The sequence below is a fragment of the Acinonyx jubatus genome, chromosome A2, assembly GCF_027475565.1.
Source record: "Acinonyx jubatus isolate Ajub_Pintada_27869175 chromosome A2, VMU_Ajub_asm_v1.0, whole genome shotgun sequence".
In the NCBI taxonomy this organism is placed as follows: Eukaryota; Metazoa; Chordata; class Mammalia; order Carnivora; family Felidae; genus Acinonyx; species Acinonyx jubatus.
Genome location: NC_069383.1, coordinates 97,497,582 through 97,520,730, shown reverse-complemented (window position 1 = coordinate 97,520,730; position 23,149 = coordinate 97,497,582). Strand labels below are relative to the sequence as shown.

Below are 23,149 nucleotides of genomic sequence, written 5' to 3'. Positions count from 1 at the left end.
AGCAGAATTGTAGTTTCCAGCAGATAGGGAGGGGGGATGGAGAAAGGGAGGATTTATTGTTTAATGAGTTTCAGTTTTGTAAGATAAAGAGTTCTGGTGATGGGTGTTGGTGATTGATGGCTGCACATCGATATCAATGTACTTAATACCTCTGAACTGTACACTTAAGAATAGTTAAGATAGTAAACGTTGTTATATGTATTTTACAACCATAAAAGTTTGGGGAAAAAAGAAAAAGTGCCAGTTCAGTGACCACCTTTAGTCTTCTCAAAAGCTCAAGGAGGAAAACAGGGATGTGGCTGCCCAGAAACCTCACATTTCCAATCTTGTTTGCCAGTAGCAATGGCCAAGACCTGAAAAAGGTGGGGGGGGGGGGTCTCCACCAAATTTCCTTCCATCCAAATCTCATGCTACTGTATCACATTGGCATAATTCAATTCTTATCCAGAAGAGTTTGAAAAATGTAATTTTAGCTTTGCAATTATTTCAAATAGAAGGAAGATCCAACAGAGGTTGAGAAAATTAATCCAAGTATCTTCTGCAATGATTTTCTATATCTTAGGATAAATAACATTGTTAAGCAGCATGTTGAGTTGAGTGAATTCCAGCAAACCATAGAATTAGTGGATAATGATGGGGCATCATATACTTGATTAGAGAGAAGGAAGTTTTGGCATGAAAAAAGTCACTGGAAAAAATGGCAGAGCAGGAGGATCCTAAGTTCACCTCATGTTAGGGACACATCTAGATAGACTGCTATGTGCATAGACTGCTATGTGCATAAGATGTTATATACGAGCCTAATGGTAACTACAAATCAAAAACTTCTAACAGATATGCAATAAATACAGAGAAAGAAATTCAAGCATATTACTTAGGCAAGCCATAAAATCATAAAAGAAGTGAACAAGAGAAGAAAGAAACAAAGGCCTACCATAGGCAACAAAGGCACCATAGATAAAGTAACAAAATGTCAATAAGTACACACCAACAACAATTACTTCAAATGTAAGTAGACTAAATGGTCCATTCAAAAGACATAGAATGAATAAATGTATAAAAATAACAATGACAACAACAACATCCATCTACATGTTGCATACAGGAGACTCACTTCAGACATGCAGGTTAAAAGCAAAGGGATGGAGAAACATTTACTATGAAATGGAAGCAAAAAGAAAACTGGGATATCAATACTTAAATAGTACAAAATAGACTTTAAAACAAGACTGTAACAGAGACAAAGAAGGACATTACATAATCATACAGGGAATAATTGAACAAGAAGATATTACAAATTAAATATTTATGCACCCAACATTGTAGGATCTAAATACATAAAGCAACTATTAACAGACATTAAGGAAGAAGCTGACAGTAATACAATAATAGTAGGGGACCTTAACAACCCACTTATATCAATGGCTAGATCATCCAAATAGAAAATCAACAAGGAAACCATGGCTTTGTATGACACATGGGACCAAATGAACCGAACACATATATTCAGAACACTCCATCCAAAAAGAGCAGAATATAAATTCTTTTTAAGTGTACGTGAAACATTATCAAAAACATATCATGTTAGGCCGCAAAACAAGTCTCAATAAATGCAAAAGGACTGAAATCATGTCATGCATCTTTTATAACCACAATGGTATGAAACTAAAAATCAATCACAAGAAAAAATCTGGAAAGAACAAAAATCTGTGGAGGCCAAATAATATGCTACTAAACAAGAATGAGTCAACTAATAAATCAAAGAGGAAATTAAAAAATAGAGAGAGACAAATGAAAATTAAAACAACAACTCAAAATACTTGGGATGCAGCAAAAACTATTCTGAGAAAAAAGATTATAGCAATATAGGCCTACTCAAGAAGCAGAAAAAGATCTTAAATAAACAACCTAACTTTACTGCTAAAGGAGCTAGAAAAAGAATAAACAAAGCCCAAAGCCAGTAGAAGGAAGAAAATAATATATAGTAGAAATAAATGAAACCAAAAACTAAAATAATAATTGAACAGATCGATGAAACCAGAAGCTGGTTTTTTGAAAAGATCAACAAAATGGATAAATGTTTAGTTAAACTCATCAAAAAAGAAGAGAGAGGACTTAAATAAAATCAGAAACGAAGGAGGAGATATAACAACTTACACCACAGATATACAAAGGATAATGAGAATATTATAAAAAATTGTATGCCCAAAAGTTGGACAACCAAGAAGAAATGGATAAATTCCTATAAACATATCACCTTCCAAGAATGAGTCAGAGGGCTTCCTGAGTGGTTCAGTTGGTTAAACTTCTGACTTTGGCTCAGTTCATGATCTCACAGCTCATTAATTCAAGCCCTGCGTTGGGTTCTGTGCTGACACCTTGGAGCCCAATTTGGATTCTGTGTCCCCCTCTCTCTCTGCCCCTCCCTGCTTGCACTCTGTCTCTCTCTGTCCCTCAAAAATAAATAAATATTTAAAAAATAAACAACAAAAAACAGAAAACAAAAAACAAAAAAAAATGATTGGAAATAAATAGAAAACTTGAAGAGACTGATTATTAGCAATGATACTGAGTGAGTAATCAAACTGCTAAAAAACAGAGATCCAGGGAAAAATGGCTTCATGGGTAAATTTTATGAAACATTTAAAGATGAGTTACAACCCATTATCTTCAAACAATTCCAGAAAATAGAAGAGGGAAGAAAACTTCCAAATTTATTCTACCAGGTCAGCATCATCTTGATGTCAAAACCAAATAAAGACACTCCAAAAAGAAAACTACAGGCCAATGTATTTTATGAACATAGATGCAAAAATCCTCAACAAAATATCAGCAAACAGAATCTAACAATATATTAAAAAATTATTCACCACAATCAAGTGAGATTTATTCCAGGGATGCAAAGGTGGTTCAATATTCACAACTCAATCAACATGATGCATTGCATCAATAAGAGAAAGGATAAAAACCATATGATCATCTCAATAGATGCATAAAAAGCAATGGACAAAGTACAACATCCATTTGCAATAAAAAATTCTCAACAAAGTAGGTTTATAGGGAATATACCTTAACATAATAAAAGCCATATATGAAAAACCAACAGTGAGCATCATATTCAGGTGGTGAAAAGCTGAGAACTTTTCTCATAAGATCAAGAACAAGAAAATGATGTCCACTCTCACCACTTTTATTCAACATAATACTAGAAGTCCTAGCCAAAGTAATCAAACATGAAAAAGAAATGAGGCATCCAAATTGGTAAACAAGAAGAAAAACTTTCATGATTTGCAGATGGCATAATACTATATGTAGAAAACCTTAAAGACTACCAAAAAATTAATAGAACTGATAAATTCTGTAAAGTTCCAGGATGCAAAATCAATATACAGAAATCTGTTGCATTTTCTATACATTGATAATGAAGTAGCAGAGAGAGAAATTAAGAAAGCAACCCCATTTATAATTGAACCCAAATAATAAAATATCCAGGAATAACATTAACCAAAGACCTGTAGCCTAAAAATGGTAAAACATTAACAAAAGAAATTGTTGCGCTATTAGTGGGAAAAAATTGAAGATGACGAAAACAAATGGAAAGATATTTCATGTTCATGAATTAGAAGAACCAAGCAATTTACAAATTTAATGCAATCCTTATCCAAATACCAACAACAATTTTTACAGACCTAGAACAAATAATACTAAAATTTATATGAAGCCATGAAATACCGTGAATAGCAAAAGAAATCTTGAGAAATAAGAAAAAAGCTAGAGGTATCACTATTCCAGATTTCACGATATAGTACAAAGCTGAAGTGATCAAAGAAGTGTTGCACTGGCACTAAAATAGACACATAGATTAGTGGAACAGAACTGAAAGTCCAGAAATAAAACCAGGATAATATGGTCAGTTAGTCTATGCCAAAGGAGGCAAGAATGTGCAGTGAGAAGAAGGCAGTCTCTTTAACAAAAGGTCTTGGGAAAACTGGACAGCTACATGTGAAAGAATGAAATTGGACCATTTTCTTACACCATACTCAAAAATAAACTCAAAATAAAGACCTAAATGTGAAACCGGAAACCATAAAATTCCTAGAATAAAACATAGGCAGTAATTCCTTTGACATCAGCTGTAGCAACATTTTCCTGGATACATCTCCTGAGGCAAGGTAATCAAAAGCAAAAATAAACAATTGGAACTCCATCTAATTAAAAAGTGTTTGCACAGTGCACAGTGCACGAAAAAGTAGTACACTGAGTGGGAGATATTTGTAGATGATAGACAAATGAGGGATTAATATCCAAAATATATAAAGAACTCATGCAATGCACACATACACATAATGATGATGATGATGATAATAATAATAATAATAATAACACTTTAAAATGGGCAGAGGACTTAAATAGACATTTTTCAAAGAGATATAAATGGCCAGCAAACACATGAAAAGATGCTTAGAATCACTAACCATCAGGAATATAAAAAGTAAATTTACAATGAGATATCACCTTATACCTGTCAGAATGGCTAATATCAAAAATACAAGAAATAAAAAAGATTGGTGAGGATGTGGAGATAAAGAAAACTTCATGTACTATTAGTGGGAATATGAATAGGTATAGTGACTGCAGAAAACAATATGGAGGTTCTTAAAATATTAAAGGTAGAATTACCATATGATCCAGTAATTCCACAACTGGGTATTTACCCAAAGAAAATGAAAACACTAATACAAAAAGATAAATGCATCACTATATTTATTATAGCATGATTTACAATAACCAAAATGTTGAAGCAACTCAAGTGCTCAATGATAGATGAATAAACAAAGAAGATATGGTGTATATATAGTATGGATGTTACCCAGTAATAAAAAAGAATGAAATCTTGCCATTTGCAACAACATGGATGGACCTAGAAGGTATAAAGCTAAGTGAAATAAGTCAGCCACAGAAAGACAAATAGATAATGATTTCACTCAGGTGTGAAATTTAAGAGACAAAATAAATGAACAAAAACTAAAAAAAAAAAAAAGACAAACAAAAGACCACACTCTTAAATATAGAGAACAAACTGGTGGTTGCCAGAAAGGAGATAGGTAGGAGGATAGGGGAAATAGATAAAGCAGATTAAGGGTACACTTATCTTGAGGAGCACTGAGAAATGTATAGAATTGTTGAATCATTATATTGTATACATGAAACTAATACAACGTTCTATGTTAATTATACTCGAATAAAAAAAGAAATGCAGATGGTACATAAGCATATGAAAAGATGCTCCACATCATATGTCATTCAGGAAATGCAAATTAAAACAACCAGTTACAATTACACACCCCCTGGTGGGAATGTAAAATGTGCAGCTACTTTGGGCAATTTCTTAAAAAACTAAATATACTCTTACCATATGATTCAGCAGTCACATTGCTTGGCATTTACCCAAAGAACCTGAAAACTATCTCCACACAAAACCTGCACGCAGATGTTTATAGCAGCTTTTTTCATAATGGTCAAACTTTGGAATCTAATCTACTTCAGTAGATTAATGGTTAAATAAACTGTGGTCCATCTAGACAATGAAATATTAGTAGTAAAGAAAAATTAGCTATCAAGCCATGAAAAGTCATGGAGGCATCTTAAATGTATATTGCTAAATAAAAAAGCCAATCTGAAAAGGTTACATACTGTATGGTTCCAACTCTATAACATTCTGAAAAAGGCATGACCATGGAGACACTAACTAAATCAGTGGTTGCCAGGGTTCGGAAGGAGAGAGCAGAAGAGAGATGAAGACATGGCATAAAGAGGATTTTAGGGCAGTGCAACTATTATTCTGTATGATACCTTATGATGAATACACGTTATTACACTTTTTCAAAAACCATAGAATGTGCAACACCAAGAGTAATCCTAAAGTAAATTATGGATTTTGGTTAATAATAATGTACAACATTGGTTCATCAACTGCAACAAATGTACCACATTAGTGTGAGATGCTAGAAATACGGGAAATTGTAGGGCTGATGAGTTAAGGGATTATACAAGTATCCTGGGTACTTTTCATTTAATTTTTTCTGCAACCTAAAACTGCTAAAAATCCATTAATCAAAAAAAATAAAGGTTTTCTCTTCTTAGTGTAAGAATATAGATGAAGGCAGACAAAACCAGGGTTTTAAATTTTTTTTTTAATTTTCATTTGTAGTTGACATATAATATTAAATTTAGTTTCAGGTGTACAACACAGTGATTCAAAAGTTACATACATTACAAAATGTTCCCCACAATAAGTGTATCACAATATGATTTACTATATTCCCTATGCTATACTTATCCCAGTGACTTATTTATTTTATAACTGAAAGGTTGTATCTTTTAACCCCCTTCACTCATTTTGTCCACCATCCCCAACCCACTCCACTTTGGCAACCATCAGTTTTTTCTCTATGAGTCTATTTCTCCTTTTTTGTTATTGTTGTTTGTTTCTTTCTTTTATTTTCTAGATTCCAAGTATAGATTAAATCATATGGTAATTTATCTTTTTCTGTCTGGTTTATTTCACATAGCAAAATACTTTCCAGGTCCATCCATATTTTAAATGACAAGATTTCCTGCTTCTTATGGTTTAGTAATGTTACATTATGTATATATACACATCTTTTTTTCCCCTTTGAGTATAGTTGACACACAATATTACATTAGTTTAAGGTATACAACATAGTGATTTAACAACTTTATACGTTATGATATGCTTACTACAAGTGTAGCTACCATGTGTCACCATACAACACTATTACAGTATCATTGACTTTATTCCCTATGCTGTGCCTTTTATTCCCATGACTTAATTATTCCATAACTGGAAGCCTGGATCTCCTACTTCTCTTCTCCTATTTTGCCCATCCCTCTCATCCCTCTTCTTCTCTCACAACTGCCACTTTTTTCCCTGTATTTACAGGTCTGATTCTGAGTTTTGTTTATTTATTTATTCATTTTGTTTTTCTTAATTCCACATATAAGTGAAATCATATGGCATTTGTTATTCTTAGTCTGACTTATTTCATTTAGCAGAATATCCTCTAGGTCCATCCATGTTGTCACAAATGGCATGACCTCATCCTTTTACATGGCTGACTAATATTGCAGTGTGTGTGTGTGTGTGTATGCGTGTGTGTGTGTGTGTGTGTGTGTGTGTGTGTACCATATCTTCTTTATCCATTCATCTATCAATGGACACTGGGGTTGCTTCCATATTTTGGCTATAAAAAATAATGCTGCAATGAACATAGGGGTGCATATATCTTTTTGAGTTAGTGTTTTCATTTTCTTTGGGTAAAAACCCAGAAGTAGAATTACAAGAACATATGGTATTTCTAGTTTTAATTTTTTGAGGAACCTCCCTACTATTTGCTATAGTGGCTGTACCAACTTATATTCCCACCAATAGTGAATAAGAGTTTCCTTTTCTCTACACCCTTACCAATAAATGCCATATATGACAAACTCACAGCTAACATCATCATCAATGGTGAAAAATTGAGAGCTTTTCTTCTAAGATCAGGAATAAGACAAGGATGTCCACTCTCACTACTTTTGTTCAACATAGTACTGGAAGTCCTAGCCATAGCAAACAGACAAGAAAAAGAAATAAAGAGAATCCAAGTTAGTAAGGAAGAAGTAAAAGTCACTATTTGCAGATGACATACTATATATAGAAAACCCTAAAGTCTCCACCAAAAAAACTATTATATTTAATAGATGAATTCAGTAAAGTTGCAGGATACAAAATCAATATACAGAAATCTGTTGCATTTCTATACACTAATAACAAAAAAGCAGAAAGGGAAGTAAAGAAAACAATCCTATTTACAATAGCATCAAAGAGAATATAATGCTTATGAATAATTTTTTTGTTATTTATTTCTAAATTATTTAAATTCAAGTTAGTAAACATACAGTGAAGTATTTGTTTCAGGAGTAGAACCCAGTGATTCATCACTTACATATAACACCCAATGCTCATCCCAAAAAGTTCCCTTCTTAATGCCCATCACCCCTTCCACCTCCCTTCCAGAAACCCTCAGTTTGTTCTATTTAAGAGTCTCTTATGGTTTGCCTCCCTCTCTGTTTTATCTTATTTTTCCTTTCCTTCCCATATGTTCATCTGTTTTGTTTCTTAAATTCCACATATGAGTGAAATCATATGATATATTTCTTTCTCTGACTGATTTATTTCACTTAGCATAAATACACTCTAGTTCCATCCACGTATTCTTTTTGATTGCCAAGTACACACACACACACACACACACACACACACACACACACCACATCTTCTTTATCCATTCATCAGTTGATGGACATTTGGGCGTAGGAATGGTTTCAACCAAAGGGGTAAAGACTTGTACTCTGAGAACTAAGGCATTGTTAAAAGAAATTAAACATCCAAAGAAAAGGAATGGTATACAATGCTTATGGATTGGAAGAACCAATATTGTTAACATGTCTATACTGCCCAAAGCATTCTACATACTCAGTGAAATCCCTATCATGTTACCAACAGCATTTTTCATAGAACTAGAACAAATAATCCTAAAATTTATATAAAACTACAAAAGATCCCAAAGAGCCAAAACAATCCTAACAAAAAAGAACAAAGCTGGAAGTATCACATTCCCAGATTTCAAGATATACTACAATGGTATAACAATCAAAACATCATGGTACCTGCACAAAAACAAACACAGAGATTAGTAGAACAGAACCGATAGCCCAGATATAAACCCATGCATATATGGTCAGTTAATTTATGATAAAGGAGGCAAAAGTATACAATGAGGTAAAAACATTCTTCAATAAATGATACTGGGAAAACTAGACAGCTACCTGCAAAAAAACAAAAACTGGACCACTTTCTTAACACTATACACAAAAATAAACTTAAAATGGAAGAAAGACCTAAATATCAAACCTGAATCCATAAAATTCTTAGAAGAAAGCATAGGCAATAATTATTTTAATGAATTTATTTCTTTTGAGAGAGAGAGAAAGAGAAAGCATGAGGAGGGGAGGAGCAGAGAGAGAGAGAGAGAGAGAGAACCCTAAACAGGCTCCGCACTCTCAGCATGGAGCCCAATGCAGGGTTTGAACTCACGAACTGTGAGATCATGACCTGAGCTGAAACCAAGAGGGAGACGCTCAACTAACTGAGCCACCTAGGTGCCCGGCAATAATTTCTTTGACATCAGCTGTAGCAATATTTTCCAAGATACATTTCCTGAGATGAGGTAAGCAAAACAAAAATAAACAATTGGAACTACATCTAATTAAAAAGTGTTTGTACAGTGTAGAAAACCACCAAGAAGACGAAAAGGCAGTATACTGAGTGGGAGAAGATATTTGTAGATGATATATACGATAAGGGGTTAATATCTAAAATATATAAAGAATTCATATGACCCACATCAAAAAATACCCAAATAACATGATTTAAAAATGAACAGAGGATCTGAATAGACATTTTCCCAAAGACAACATACAGATGGCCCAGGGACACATGAAAAGATACTCAACACCTCCAATCATTAAGGAAATGCAACTTTAAAACTACAATGAAATATCACTTTGTAACAGTCATAAAGGCTAGAATCAAAAATACTACAATGAAAGTTTATTACTCTCAGTTACAAGTAAACTTCCAAGGATCAAGGAATATAAATGTAGCTTGTTTCTCCAGTTACAACTATAGTTGGGGTCCAAGCAGACAAAAATATACGAGTTTATAAAAGTACAGGTTACCAAGGATTGGAGCCAATCTTCTAAGTATCCTTAGATTCTTCAGGAGGAAAAAATATTGCCTGAATTCTTTGCTTGGCTCTAGTTTTTGAGCTTGGCTCTAGTTTCATATCTGCAAAGATTGGTAGAGTGGACCTTGGTATAACAAACCAAGTGGGACTTTTCTATCTGTCCCAGAATTAATGACTAAGGTTTAATGCCAAGGATAGGAAGATGCTGAGTATACCCACCACAGTCCAGCTCAGATATTGAACCCTGCCCCCAGGACTGAAAAAGGAGACTGTCTCTCAACTGCATCTCTCCACCAGCCTCACCCGAAGGAGTAGCCTCAGGAAGAGTTGGGGTGGATTGGTTAGTGAGTTACCTGAGTTCCAGCATTAATGGTGAGAGAACTTCTCCTTTCTCCTTCTACAGAAAAGAAGAAAGTGCTTCTCTTGCCAATCTATTCCCGTCCAAAGCCAAGAGAGGAGAGAAGTATTAGAAGAATCATTTATGGGAATTATAATCACCTGAAAAAATATTGGTCTCTCTCTCCCTGGTTGATGCTTTCTTTGGTATGAAGTTTGCCAAAGTAATCCAGGCCAACAAGGTGAGAAGGGCCCACTGTGGAATGTGCCTGAGAACAAGACAAAGTTACTTCTCCATCTATCCTGGATCTCTGAAGATCTTGGAGACATAAAGGGAAGCTAAGGCATTCCATTGGATGCCAGAGGACAGCAGGAGCCCTAGAGTCACCCAGGCAAAGGGTCAAATAGGGCAAGTGCCACCCTGAACAGATGTTGTAGACCCGGACTTGTTGGTGTGACTATCAGAAGAACAGCAGCCCCCCTTTGAAGGAATACTCTGTGATAAAGGGTAGTCCTGAGTGAAGTTGAAGGCTGGCCCCTCCCAAGTAAAGTACACATCCCATTTATATAGAGAACAGCATAGCAGAGAAGCCACCAGAGTCAGATTGAAACAATCCAAAGCAGGGTAGGTCCAAAGGGAAGGGGCAGGTTAAGGTACAGATGCGGCCACACAGCCCCCCCACCCCCACCCCGAGCCCTTAAGCCACAGTCCCTGAGGGGATGACAGGGAAGGCTCATATCAGGTACAACTGGATCAGATTTCATTTAGGTGGGTTTTTTTTTTCTTAATAAATTTTTGTTTGAATGAAACACACATATAGAAAGTGCATAAGTGATAAGATTACAGCTTCATGAATCATCACGAGGTGTATACACCCCTACATATAAAAGGACTGAACATTTCCCAGACCCCAGAAACCCACTCCTGCTCCTCCCAGTTACTGTTCCCTCCACAAAGGCATTCTCCATCCTGACTTCTAACATCACAGATGAGTACTGACTACTTTCTAACTTTATGTAAGTGGAATCTTAAGTATGTTGTCTTTCCTTCAGAATTACATTTTTGAGATTCATCCATGTTGGTGTGTGTAGAGAAGCTCATTTATTTCTCTTGCTTTATAGTATTTCATTTTATAGTGTATTCCTTTCCTCTGCTGCTGTAACGAATTACCAGAAAAAAGTGGCTTAAAATGCCAGAAATTTATTCTCTTATAGTTCTGGAGGCTAGGAATCCAAAGTCAATATCACTGAGCGTTAACCAAGGTGTCAGCAGAGATGCATTTCTTTCTGAGACTGAGGGAGTATCAATTCTTTGCCTCTCCCAACATTTGGTGGCTATAAGCATTTGTTGGCTTATGACCACATCACTCTATCTCTGCTTCCTGGGTCACTCTGCATTCTCCTTTACTGTGTATATTAAATTTCTTTCTGTTTACCTCTTATAAGGTACTAGTCGCATTTACAGCCTCCCTGAATAGTCTCCCCATCTCACGAGCTTCAGCTTAATCACAAGGTAACATTTACGGTTCCAGGGATTAAAACCTAATATCTTTGGGAGGCCATTTTTCAGCTGTATCACATACAACTATACCACAATTTATCCATTCTAAAATTGATGGCTATTTTGGTTGTTTTCAGTTTGGAGCTTTACAAATAATGCTAATAGGAACGTTCCTATATATGTCTTTCAGTTCGTGCCGGCATTTGTGTGGGCTAAGCCTACTAGTGGAATGGTGGATCATAGGATGCGTGCAAATTCAACTCTAGCTGTTACTGCCAAACAGTTTTCCAATGAAATACAACCCATGTTGCATGAGAGTTCCTTGTTACTTCACATTCTTGCCTACACTTAGTATGGAAATTCTTTTTAATTTTACCTTTCTGCTAGGTGTGCGATAGAATCTCATTGTGCAACTTTAATTTGCATTTGTGATGTTGAGCACTTGTCTATTAATCAGTCACTTCAATATCCTTTTTTTGTGAAGTGTCACTTTGGGATGCTTGAATATCTGGTCTACTGATTGTCTTTTTCAAAAAGTAAAATTTCTTTATATATTCTAGATATAAGTTATTTGTCAGTTTAATGTACTACGAATATCTTCTCCTAGCCTATGGCTTAACCTTACACTCTTAGTGATGTCTTATAAGTTTTCATCACAAGGAAAAAAATTTGTAATATGTATAGTAACAGATGATAACTAGACTTCTTGTAATGATCATTTCACAATATATATAAATATTGAATCATTATGTTGTACACCAGAAACTAATATAATGTTGTATGTCAATTATACCTCAAAAAAATAAAAATCATATCATCAAAATTTAAAGCCTGGGAATAAATCCAATGAAATATATGTAAGATCTCTATACAGAAAGACATAGACTAGTATTAAGAGAAAATTTAAAAGATCTAAATAAGCATATAGATGTATGTGAGGGATTTGAGACTCAGAATTATAAAAATGTCAGAATTCCAGAAGTTAATTTTTTTAATTGACAAGCAGATTCTGAAAGGGGTATGAAAGTACAAATCACCTAGAATACCAAGACAATCTTGAAGAAGAACCAAGTGGTAGAACTTTCCTACCTGACTTTAAGACTTAATACAAAGTAACAATAGTTAAAATAGTATTGGGAAAAGGATAGACAAATAGACCAAAGGAAACAAGAGAGACCAAGAACAGATTCACACATGCATGCATACTTGACTTCTGACAAAGTTGGCAGGATAGAATAATGAGTAAAGGCAATAATGCTGGGTCAGTTGGATATCCAATGGGGAAAAACTTAAAAATTGTCCCTACTGATGCTATACACATAAATAATTCCAGATGGGTTATATATATGAATATTAAAGGTTTAAGAAAAAGCTGCCAGATGATAACATGAAAATAGCCTCATGGCCTTGAGTTGGCAACAGTTTCTTAAACAGAGCCCAAACAGCAACATAATAGGACTACATTAACATCTGGATTGCTTTAACGTCTGAAGGTGATCAAAGAGTTTGAAAAAATAGGCTACCTAGTAATATATTAATAATACCAATAATTGCTATTTATTGAGCATTTACTGTGTATACAGTAAGCAGCCTACCAGGCTTCAAAAGCCTTATCTCATTTAACCCTTACTATTATTATCATTATTAATAGTAATTATTAATAATATGAGAACACTAAGGCACAGAAGGTTTAAGTATCTTGCTCAAAGTTATTTTCACTGCTAGTAAGGAACAGAGTTTCAGTGAGACTCTGGAGCCTACACGCTTAATGATTCACCTGGTGCCTATTTAAGTTATTGGATTTATATGTTGTAGGCATTTAACTGACATACTGATGCTGAACCTGAAGAGGACGTGTAGGATGCAAATATGTCAGGAGCCCCCAGATCCATCTGGATACATCTCAGTGTTACATACTAAAAGACGCTGAAAGATAACAAAAACATTATAAGCGTATGAGCTGGAGATTCTATAGATAAATATCTCAGAAATCAGGTCAAGATCATACTAGTAGGTTCAATTTTCCTGTCTTCCTAATCATGTTTCCACAAAGGTACATGTGGATTGTTATGTTGATGGGAAAATATTTTTAAGACTTAATGGAAACTAGTTTTTAGACTTAAATAACCCCTTGTCAGAATGTACAACTTTCAGCCAGCCTTGGGGCTTTGCACTGCCTGCTTTCATTATATCACCAGGTTATCATGTCACTATCCACGAATAAAATATCTGAAGGATCTGTGAACCCAAGAAAGCCATAGGTAGCCACGTATTGGTAGTGGTAACGACAAACTTTACATTAATGAGATCCATGATAGCCAATCTACAATTTTCCTTTTTCATTAATCTGGCTGTGGTGTATTGGGCTATCTATCTTTGTTAACCGGGTACTAGGAGATGGATGAATCCCACATTTGATGGGACACAGTATAGATGGAACCAATCTTAGTTAGTACTCAATCGTTTTAAGAACTGAAACCTCCTGATATGAATTCTGGGTATACACTGTTTACTAAAAATAATAATAAAAAAAAGAGCATAGGGAGACTTTCTACTCAAGCAGATAGAATGCCCATGATATTCATATTGCCAGGGAAATAATATAAGACTAGAAGAAGTTACCATCATGTGAGTCAGCCCTACCCTTGCCAATTCTTTTCCTGACAGATGGACAGATAAAAGATCCCAAACTGTGCCTGTAGATTAACATTCTAAAATTTAGTCACTTGTAGGAATATAATATTAACATTCATTTGAAAAGATTTGGCTTATGGGACCCCAACTGACTTCATCCAGAAGGAGCTTAGTCATTTGAGACACCCACACGAGGTACTTTCTTTCCATTCCTTCCCTCCGTCCTTTTTTTTTCTTCTTCAAGTTTTTATTTAAATTCCAGTTAGTTAACACACAGTGTAATATCAGTTTCAGGTGTAGAATTCAGTGATTTATCGCCTACACACAACACCCAGTGCTCATCATTTCCTTTCATCTTTTTTTTGTCTTTTTCTCTTCTTCTTTCCCTCACTCTCTCACCCCTTCTTCCCTCTTTTCCTCCCTCCCTCATCCCTCTCTCCCATCCTCCCTCCCTTCTGTTCCTTCCTTTGCAATAGATGTTTTATTGTCTTACTTGTATAGCCTTATATATAAATTGTCAATCAAGATATTATTCTAGAAAGGAATAAAAGAAAAGTAAATGTAATTTTTAAACTCTTATTATATCCAAAGTTCTCTCAATCAAAATTAGAATCTTTAAAATACCCAGTTCAGCAAAGAAACTATAATTATGTCATTTTTCATGAAGATGTTTTCTCTTTTAAGCCAAGAACTATCCAGCAAGAGAGTTCTTAAATGTAAATCAGCAATAAAGAACATTCTCTTTGGGGTGCCTGTGTGACTCAGTCTGTTAAGCTCAGGTCATGATCTAAGGTTTTTGAGTTCAAGCCCTCCTCACCCCCCGCGTTGGGCTCTGTGCTGAGCACAGGGCCTGCTTGGGATACTCTCTCTCCCTCCGTCTCTGTCCCTCCCCTTCTTTCGTGAGAACGCTCTCTCTCAAAATAAATAAATAAATAAATAAATAAATAAATAAATAAACAAACAAACAAACAAACAGAAATAAATTTTAAAAACCAACAACATTCTCATCTCTTCTTTGTTACACAAGTCTTCGAACATGCCCTGTGGTCAAGGTGCCACTCTCTGCACTTACACAGATCTATGCTAATTCCTGGAGCTGATTATTGGGGACAACAAAGAAGGAATAGGCTGAAGGGTCAGAGAAGGTGAAAGAGATTCAGATAGACCAAAGAACCTAAGCACAAAGCAGGTATGAGTGTAAGAAAACATCCTGTGAATTTAATACCATATGCAATCCATGCTTTCCACAGCAACACAAGATGTAGACAGCCCAATAAGGGCATGCCTAGTAATTTCATGATTAACAACAAAGATGTTATTTAGTTCCAAGGCTTCAACTCATAATTTTACTGGCATCCTCAAGTGCTTCATACCCTCTTTTTCCCTGACAGGACCCCAGGGGTTCCTAGACGTGGCCACAGCACAGCACAGCTCTTCAGGGCGCTAAACACATCCTCAATTCTGCTCCGGGGACGTTTCAAAGACAACAATGTGAATGGCCCCACCCAAAGTTGGACAATGCAGTGCTACTGTCACATGATCGTGTTGGTGGCCATTAATATCTTCTTTTTTTATTTTTAAGTTTATTTATTTTGAGAGAGGGAGAGACAGAGAGGGAGAGACAGAGAGAGAAAGTATGCGCAGGGGGAAAGACAGACACACACACAGAGAGAGAGAGAGAGAGAGAGAGAGAGAGAGAGAGAGAGAGAGAATCCCAGGCAGGCTCTGCACTGCCAATGCGGGGCTCAAACTCCCAAGCCAAAACCAAGAGTCAGACGCTTAACCAACTGAGCCACATTAATATCTTCTTGTTATTTTTTTCTTCAAAAGCAAACAGAAACAACTAAATGTCTAAGAGTGGACTGGTAAAATAAATTCTGTATAAAATCTTGCTATAGAATCATATTTAAGAGGAATTCTGGCTGCTACAAGGGAATGATTTTGCCAGACTGTAACTCTTTCACTATTATAAAATCTGAACAAAAAAACTTAAAAAGACAAAAGTGTACAGGCTCTGGAGTATGACGCAAAGCAGGCAGAAACTGGAGTGCAATCGTTCTTTGAAAATCAGAAAGCCCATTAAGCAAGAGATTTGCAGTTATGCAGCTTCTGGCCTGAAGGGTCTCCTCAGTCCGCAGGCAGTTCAAGGCAGCCAAAAGCCTCAGCCTTACTTACTTAAAATGTCAGATGACAAAATTCGGGGGCTGGCAGAGCCAGCAGATAGAAAGTTAAGGAAGAAATCCTAGACAAGATGGAGACATAGAGGGGATAAACCCCCAAATCTGACTGTAAATTCTGCCCATTTCTTGGCTGATTTGCTACGCTACACGTGCATGGGGAGACTCCAGGGAACCCGGCAAAAAAGTAACAGCTGAAAATGAAAATAATAGAGATTTCGGCTGCTGTTCCCAGCAGAGGAAAGAGTTTGATTTTTTTTCTAATTATATTTATTAATATTTTAAGACATACGTTAAAGATGAACACCGTATTGTGTTTATAACATATATAGATGATATAAACATGTTAACAATAACACAAATTATAGGTTGATGTAACTGAACCATATACCTTTTGTTTGTTTGTTGTTGTTTTATTTTATGGTGGAAAAAAAACACCTAACAAGATCTACCCTCTTGACCAAATTTTAAGTGCACAATATGTTACTGTTGACTATAGGTGCAAAGCAGTACAGCAGATCTCCAAAGCTTATTCATTTTGCTTGACTACAACGTTATGCCTGTTGGTTAGTAATTCCCATTTCCCTCTTCCCTCAGTCTCTGGCAACCACCATTCCACTTTTTGATTCTACAAAATTTGACTATTTTATTCAAGTTCTTAGTCCATTTTTTAATCAGGTTATTAGTTTTTTCCTACTGAGTTGTAGGAGTTCCTTGTATATTTTGGAGATTAACCCCTTATCAGATACATGATTTGCAAATATTTTCTCCCATTCCATAAACTGCCTTTTTTACTCTGCTGATTGTTTCTTTTGCTGTACAGAAGCTTTTTAGTTTGATATAGCCCTAGTTGCTTATGTTTGGTTTTGTTACCTTGGTTTTTGGTGTCACACTGGTGAAACCATTGCCAAGATCAATGTCATGAAGGTTTTTCCGTGTTTTAGGAGTTTCACAGTTTGGGGTCTTATGTTTAAGTCTTTGATCATTTTGAGTTGATTTCTGTGTGTGGTGGGAGACAAAGATCTAATTTTGTTCTTTTGCACGTAGATATCATTTTCCACCACCATTTCTGGAAGAGAAATTGTGTATTCTTGTGTATTCTTGGCACCCCTGTTGAAGATCAGTTAACTGCATGTATTGTCTGTGACAGAGTCACATGACATTCCTCCTCTACTAACCTTATTTCTGAGGTTGGAGAAGGCATACCTTAGCCCTGGGAAGATGACAGGGCCACTATTTACATAAATCACCCCAAATATATCAGCCTCATTCTTGTGGCCTGATCACTCTCCAGGCCACTCTCTTAGAATCTGGGTCAGGCATGGAGACCCTAGGAAAACCCCAGAGATACTACTCCTGGAGCTCCTGGTGTATCTGGTTTGTACCCTGCCGGGGCAAGTGCTCTGAAGGAAAGACATGGGAAGAGGCCCTTGTGTGTTTTTTCAGGGCTTGGGGCTCCCTACCCTGATGGCACTGCCAGACTTCCCCAATCCTAGGATAAAAGAGGAACTTAGAAAATTCTGATGAAGGGCCTAGGGAGGTATTATGTTATCTCTGTCTTTTCTCTTTATCTTTTTCCCTCTCTTCCTCTGGTCACCTTGCCAAGTCTCATGGGGGCCATATCAGAGCCCATTCGAATGATACCATGCAATACCCACTCCCAGAGCCCTCTTTCTGTACAATAACCAATAGTAAATCTGTGTCCTAACATGGAGCCCAGGTGTCTTGAGTCTCTCTACCTCACATAGTGCAAGTTAGAACAGTCCTTTCTTTCACCTATATTTTTAGAGAGTAGAATCAGAGCTGCTCTCCAGCACTTGGCTATCAGTCTCTCCATTGTTTTTTTGTGTATAACAGCTTTATTGAGATGCAATTCATTTATCATATAATTACAATTTGCTGGGATTTAGTATATCACAAAGTTTTGCAACTATCACCACAACCAATTTTAGAACATTTTCAACACCACACAAAGAAACCTCATACCTCCTAATCATCACTTCCCAATCTCCATTCTCCTAAACCCCACACAACCACTAGTCTATTTTCTGTCTTTATAGATTAGTCTATTCTGGGCAGTTCAAATAAATGGAATCGTACAATGCATAGGGTAGGAGGGGAATCTTTCCATGTCATTATTTGCTTAGGAAGTCAGAGTTAACTAGTCAGTCAATTCTTTCTTCAAAATTAAGGGTAGTGGGGGGTGGGGGGTTAATGGGGGGACACTGTCCTAAATGAAGTTCAGCTTGCAATCAGGAGAGGCCTGTTTCTTGCATGGAGAAGAGCTCAGGAAATAATCAACTAGATGGAGGCAGAGCAGCCATCTGAGTATAGAAGATATCTTATAGTTTACTCATTTCCAAAAAATACCATATTTTTTTCCAGAAAGACCTTATCTCTGCAATTGCTCTGAGTACCATGGGGCAGATCCCCCTAGCTTATGAATAAGGTCACATGAATAGGTCACTGGCTCATTGATCCCCACCGGAACATATGGGAGTCTTCATGGTACATCTCCTATGTTTATGAATAATTCTGCTCCCTGGGTGCTGCCTCTATTTTGCACTTTCTCTGCTGTCTGACAGGCTGTGCCTGGTCTGTAGTAAGAAGGGGGAAATGCACAGGCTCCACAAAACCCATCTTTCCTTCCGTGTGCCTTTCTCTTTTCCTACCACCCATCGCAGGTTGAGCTGAGGACAAGCTCCAATCCCACATTGTTCTCAGAATCACACCATGCCTGCACACAACTGAGGCTTTGTTCCTGGGCCAGATGGTTATATCAGGCTCCCAGGACATAAAGAGAAGACCAACTCTTGTAAATAGCCTGGTTTGGGGGCTGCCCACAAGTCCCCAGACCTTCTCAGAGATATCTGAACCCCAGCAGTGAGATCCCTGCTGTACCTTTAATTTCCTGAGTAAATACCTATGTCTCTTATATTCTGGGGTGCTCAAGATGAGCTTGTCCCTGAGCATGCTGCTCTCAGTGTGGCCTTTCTCCTAAGGCCAGGTTCCAGAAGCACAGCTGAGGAATGGTTTCAACAAGAGACTAGGGTGGAGACGGCAATGTTACCACAACCTTGGGTCTAAATCTCCCATATGAAGTCCAGTTACTAGCTTTTCATAAGCACAGTGTTGGTGTTGCTGTTGTTGTTTTAATTTTTTTAATGTGTAGTTATTTTTGAGAGAGACAGAGACAGAGCACGAGCAGGGGTGGGGCAGAGAGAGAGGGAGACACAGAATCTGAAGCAGGCTCCAAGCTCTGAGCTGCCAGCACAGAGCCCGATGCGGGGCTCAAACTCACAGGAAGTGAGTGAGATCATGACCTGAGCTGAAGTCAGATGCTTAACCGACTGAGCCACCCAGGTGCCCCCATAAGCACAGTGTTTTAAGTTCAGCTCCTGCTTCCACCTTAGGTCTTGACCTCATGTTCCTCAGGAGCCTGTGTGAGGTGTGGTGCCCAGACTGAGTTCTGCAGTGATTCCTCAGCGATGCTTCTTGCTCCTTCCTAACCTTCCCTGTGATCTAACCAATTTCTGGGTTCCTTTTTGTCTTGCTGTCTATCCCTTAGTCTGGAACAAGTTAAGCCCTTAGGGCTTAGGTTCCTAAGCCTAGAAACCAAACTAGATATTTTGGACAGTCATGATAGATTTTGATCCTACCGAGGAAAGGAGTATGGAAGAGTATGGAACTGTCTGTTTTGACTCAGAGATTTCCGAGGATGACCACGCCCTCCTCTGGTAAGAACGTTTTCAACAGTCCCCACCAAGTCTGAGGAGAACAGTGGCCCTGTGCTTGGCCACCAGGGGCCGTGCCACAGATACCCCACGCTGACAGCTGTCACAGGGACAAAAACAGCAAAAGATGCTCTCCAATGTGCCATCTTTTCTTCCCGGGAATGCCTACAGAACCCAAACTTGGTAAAAATCAAAAATGCTTTTGGATTCTACAACGATAAGCATAAAAAGTGTAAACATAGCATCCCACTTACATTCTGAATTCCAGCAGAAGCCTTAAATCTCTTGAAATATCCATGACTAGGCACAACATTCGGGCATCTTCTAACTCTCCTTTGGCATGTTTGAAGAGATGCCTAGCCTTTCTTTGATCATCACCTTTCAGTCATAAATTGAGTCCCACAAAGCAAGAAAGTATATGGATGATGTCAACATATGGGAGCTGTCACAGGGAGGCCTAGTAAAAAAAGACAACAGGAAACAGGAAACATTAGCGGGTGATGTAAGTGCTCTCGGCCAGGCACACTTTGCAGCATTCATCTACATGTTGGACTGCTATGAACTTTCCGTATCTCTGAAATGAAATATCCCTAATGGAACAGCTTGCTGAAGGCAGCAGCTCATACACTGTAGTTCTCAGGGGGTGCCTGGGTGGCTCAGTTGGTTAAGTGTCTGACTTTGGCTCGGGCCATGATCTCACTGTTCGTGGGTTCGAGCCCCATGTCAGGCTCTGTGCTGGCAGCTCAGCCTGGGACCTGCTTTGGATTCTGTGTCTCCCTCTCTCACTCATGCTCTCTCTTTCTCTCTCAAAAATAAATAATAAACATTTAAAAATTTGAAAAAAATTGTTGGTCTCAGAATCCCTTTACACTCTTAAAATTTATTGAGAATCCCAAAGAATTTTTGTATGGACAATATCTATTAATAGGTACCAATTTAGAAATTAATCCTGAACATTTTTAATTCTTTATTAGTTTGGCAACATAATAAATGACATACTATAGGTTAATGTAGGCAACATATTTTTATGAAAGGTAACTACTTTCAAAACCAAAATAATATACACGATGGAAGTGGCCTCATTTTACATTTTTACAAATTTCTTTACACCTGACTGAGAGAGATTAACTGAACTCTCATACTTGCTTCTCTATTAAATCTGCTATGACATCTTATATCACGTTGCCTCTAGAAAACCCCATTGTACACTCAGGAGAAAATGGTAGTGAAAAAGGCAAATAATAGAAGAGAGTTCTTCTTGCTGGACTCCACTGTCTACCTAAGTGCTCAGGGCGCTCAGTGTCCGGTCACACACCTCGCAAGCGATGAGTCTGACTCGCAGAGTACCAGCTGGATGGGTTTCAGCAGTCCCCGTTGCTGCTCAGACAGCTGCCATGGTTTACCTAGTTTACAAAAGATTTTATGTTCAAGATCATCGCAGCAAAGCCACCGCACACCTTCACATCCAGAAAGACAAGCCCAATGGGTACTGCCATTGTTGGTGGTCCACGAATTTCCCATCCTGTGAGGTACTGCACACAAAACACAACGAAGAAACTGGGGACAATATGAGACCTCTAATCAGGAAGAGATAAGACATTTAAATGGATAGTTTTGAGACTGAAAACCAATGTTTCATGATGTTACCTAATTGGTTTTTGGGTTTTTTTTGTGTGTGTGTTTTTTTTAGTTTTTATTATTTAAGTATAGCTGACACACGTTACATTGGTTGCAGGTGCACAACATAGTGATTTGACCATGTATACGTTATGCAATGCTCACCATGATAAGTATAGTTACCATCTCTGGCCATACAAAGTTATTATGTTATCGACTGTGTTCTTTATGCTACAGGGGCCACCACCAGTTCTGTGCAATGCACCTGCCCTGGTCTAATACCCTCCCAGGGGTATATTGCAAACTGCAGCTTTCCTATTCATGACATTTACCTATTTGCTACATCATGGTACAAAGTTGTTTAAATTTTTTTAAAAAGGAAAAACAACCTCATGGCTTGTGAATTATTTTAGTTCTGTGAGGATCTGTTTCTTTATATTTCAAATAATGACATTAGAAGATAGTTGTAGGTTGAAGTTAACATGTTAAATTGCTCTCAAAATTTTAAAAAAGAGAAAAAAGAACATTTTTGGCCTCACAGCTGCCCCAAAAGATTCCTGATCATACTTTGAGAACCAGTTGCCAGCTTAAGGGATCAAATTTATCCTAAATTAGGGGTATAAAGCACATGTAGTGTCTGTATATGGCTTGCAGCTGGAAGGAACCATCTTATGTATCGAGAATGGGGGTAACAAACAAATCCCTCCTCTGTACCCCCTGGGCTAGCCTGTTTCTTCCCCAACAAGCCAACAACCCAGACCCTGATGGATGGACAGAGTGGAGGGCAATCTCAAGAGGGATTTGCAGGGTAGAAGAAGGGAATTTGGTGGCCTGCTTACTGGGACTTCCTCTTGTACCACCCAGAGGAAAGGCCTTCATCATGGAGGCCTGGGTGGCTCTGGCAGGGACTGGAGGACTCACTCAGGGGCTTAGGAACATGGACAAGTCTAAAAGCCTGTCATATGACATGCACATGAAGAATAAATAAAATAAAAATATAAGTATTTAATAAATCAAAACACGAACAAACAAAACCTCAGGCCTTCACATGTATTCAGTAGATGCTCCTTCACCTGCTCCCCCAGCCCCCTGGCCAACATGCACGCTATCTAGAAGTTTCCATCATGTAGCCCCACTCACCGTCTCAGGGCAACCTATCTCCTACAGGAGGAAGACTCACACCTTCTGCATTTAAAAGCCTCGAAGAACTGTTACTTCTCTGCAAAACAGTGTAAATGAAATTTCCACTTACAGCAAAGTTGCAGGTCAGACAGCGTTTAGAAAAAGATGCCAATTCCTTAAACTGGGTGTAAATTTTTTAGTCTTTCAAAATATTGG

The 23,149-nt window shown here is 37.4% G+C and overlaps 1 protein-coding gene across 6 annotated transcripts in view; it reads right to left on the bottom strand.

Moving 5' to 3' along the window:
• LOC128314832 (uncharacterized) overlaps positions 1–23,149 on the bottom strand; it is a 75,623-nt gene that overhangs the window by 49,667 nt on the left and 2,807 nt on the right. For 3 of the 6 annotated variants that reach the window (XR_008296930.1, XR_008296929.1, XR_008296931.1), the window contains exons 2-3: positions 21,510–21,597; positions 20,449–20,651 (exon numbers count right to left, since the gene is read on the bottom strand). Coding sequence is in view for 2 of the 6 variants with exons in the window: in XM_053218687.1 (XP_053074662.1) it covers positions 21,556–21,597 (42 nt within the window). In the remaining 4 variants the exon portion in view is untranslated. Of the gene's footprint in view, positions 1–16,069; positions 20,652–21,129; positions 21,598–23,149 lie in introns of those variants that run through there. The other 3 variants (XR_008296932.1, XM_053218687.1, XM_053218688.1) reach the window with 2 other exon arrangements.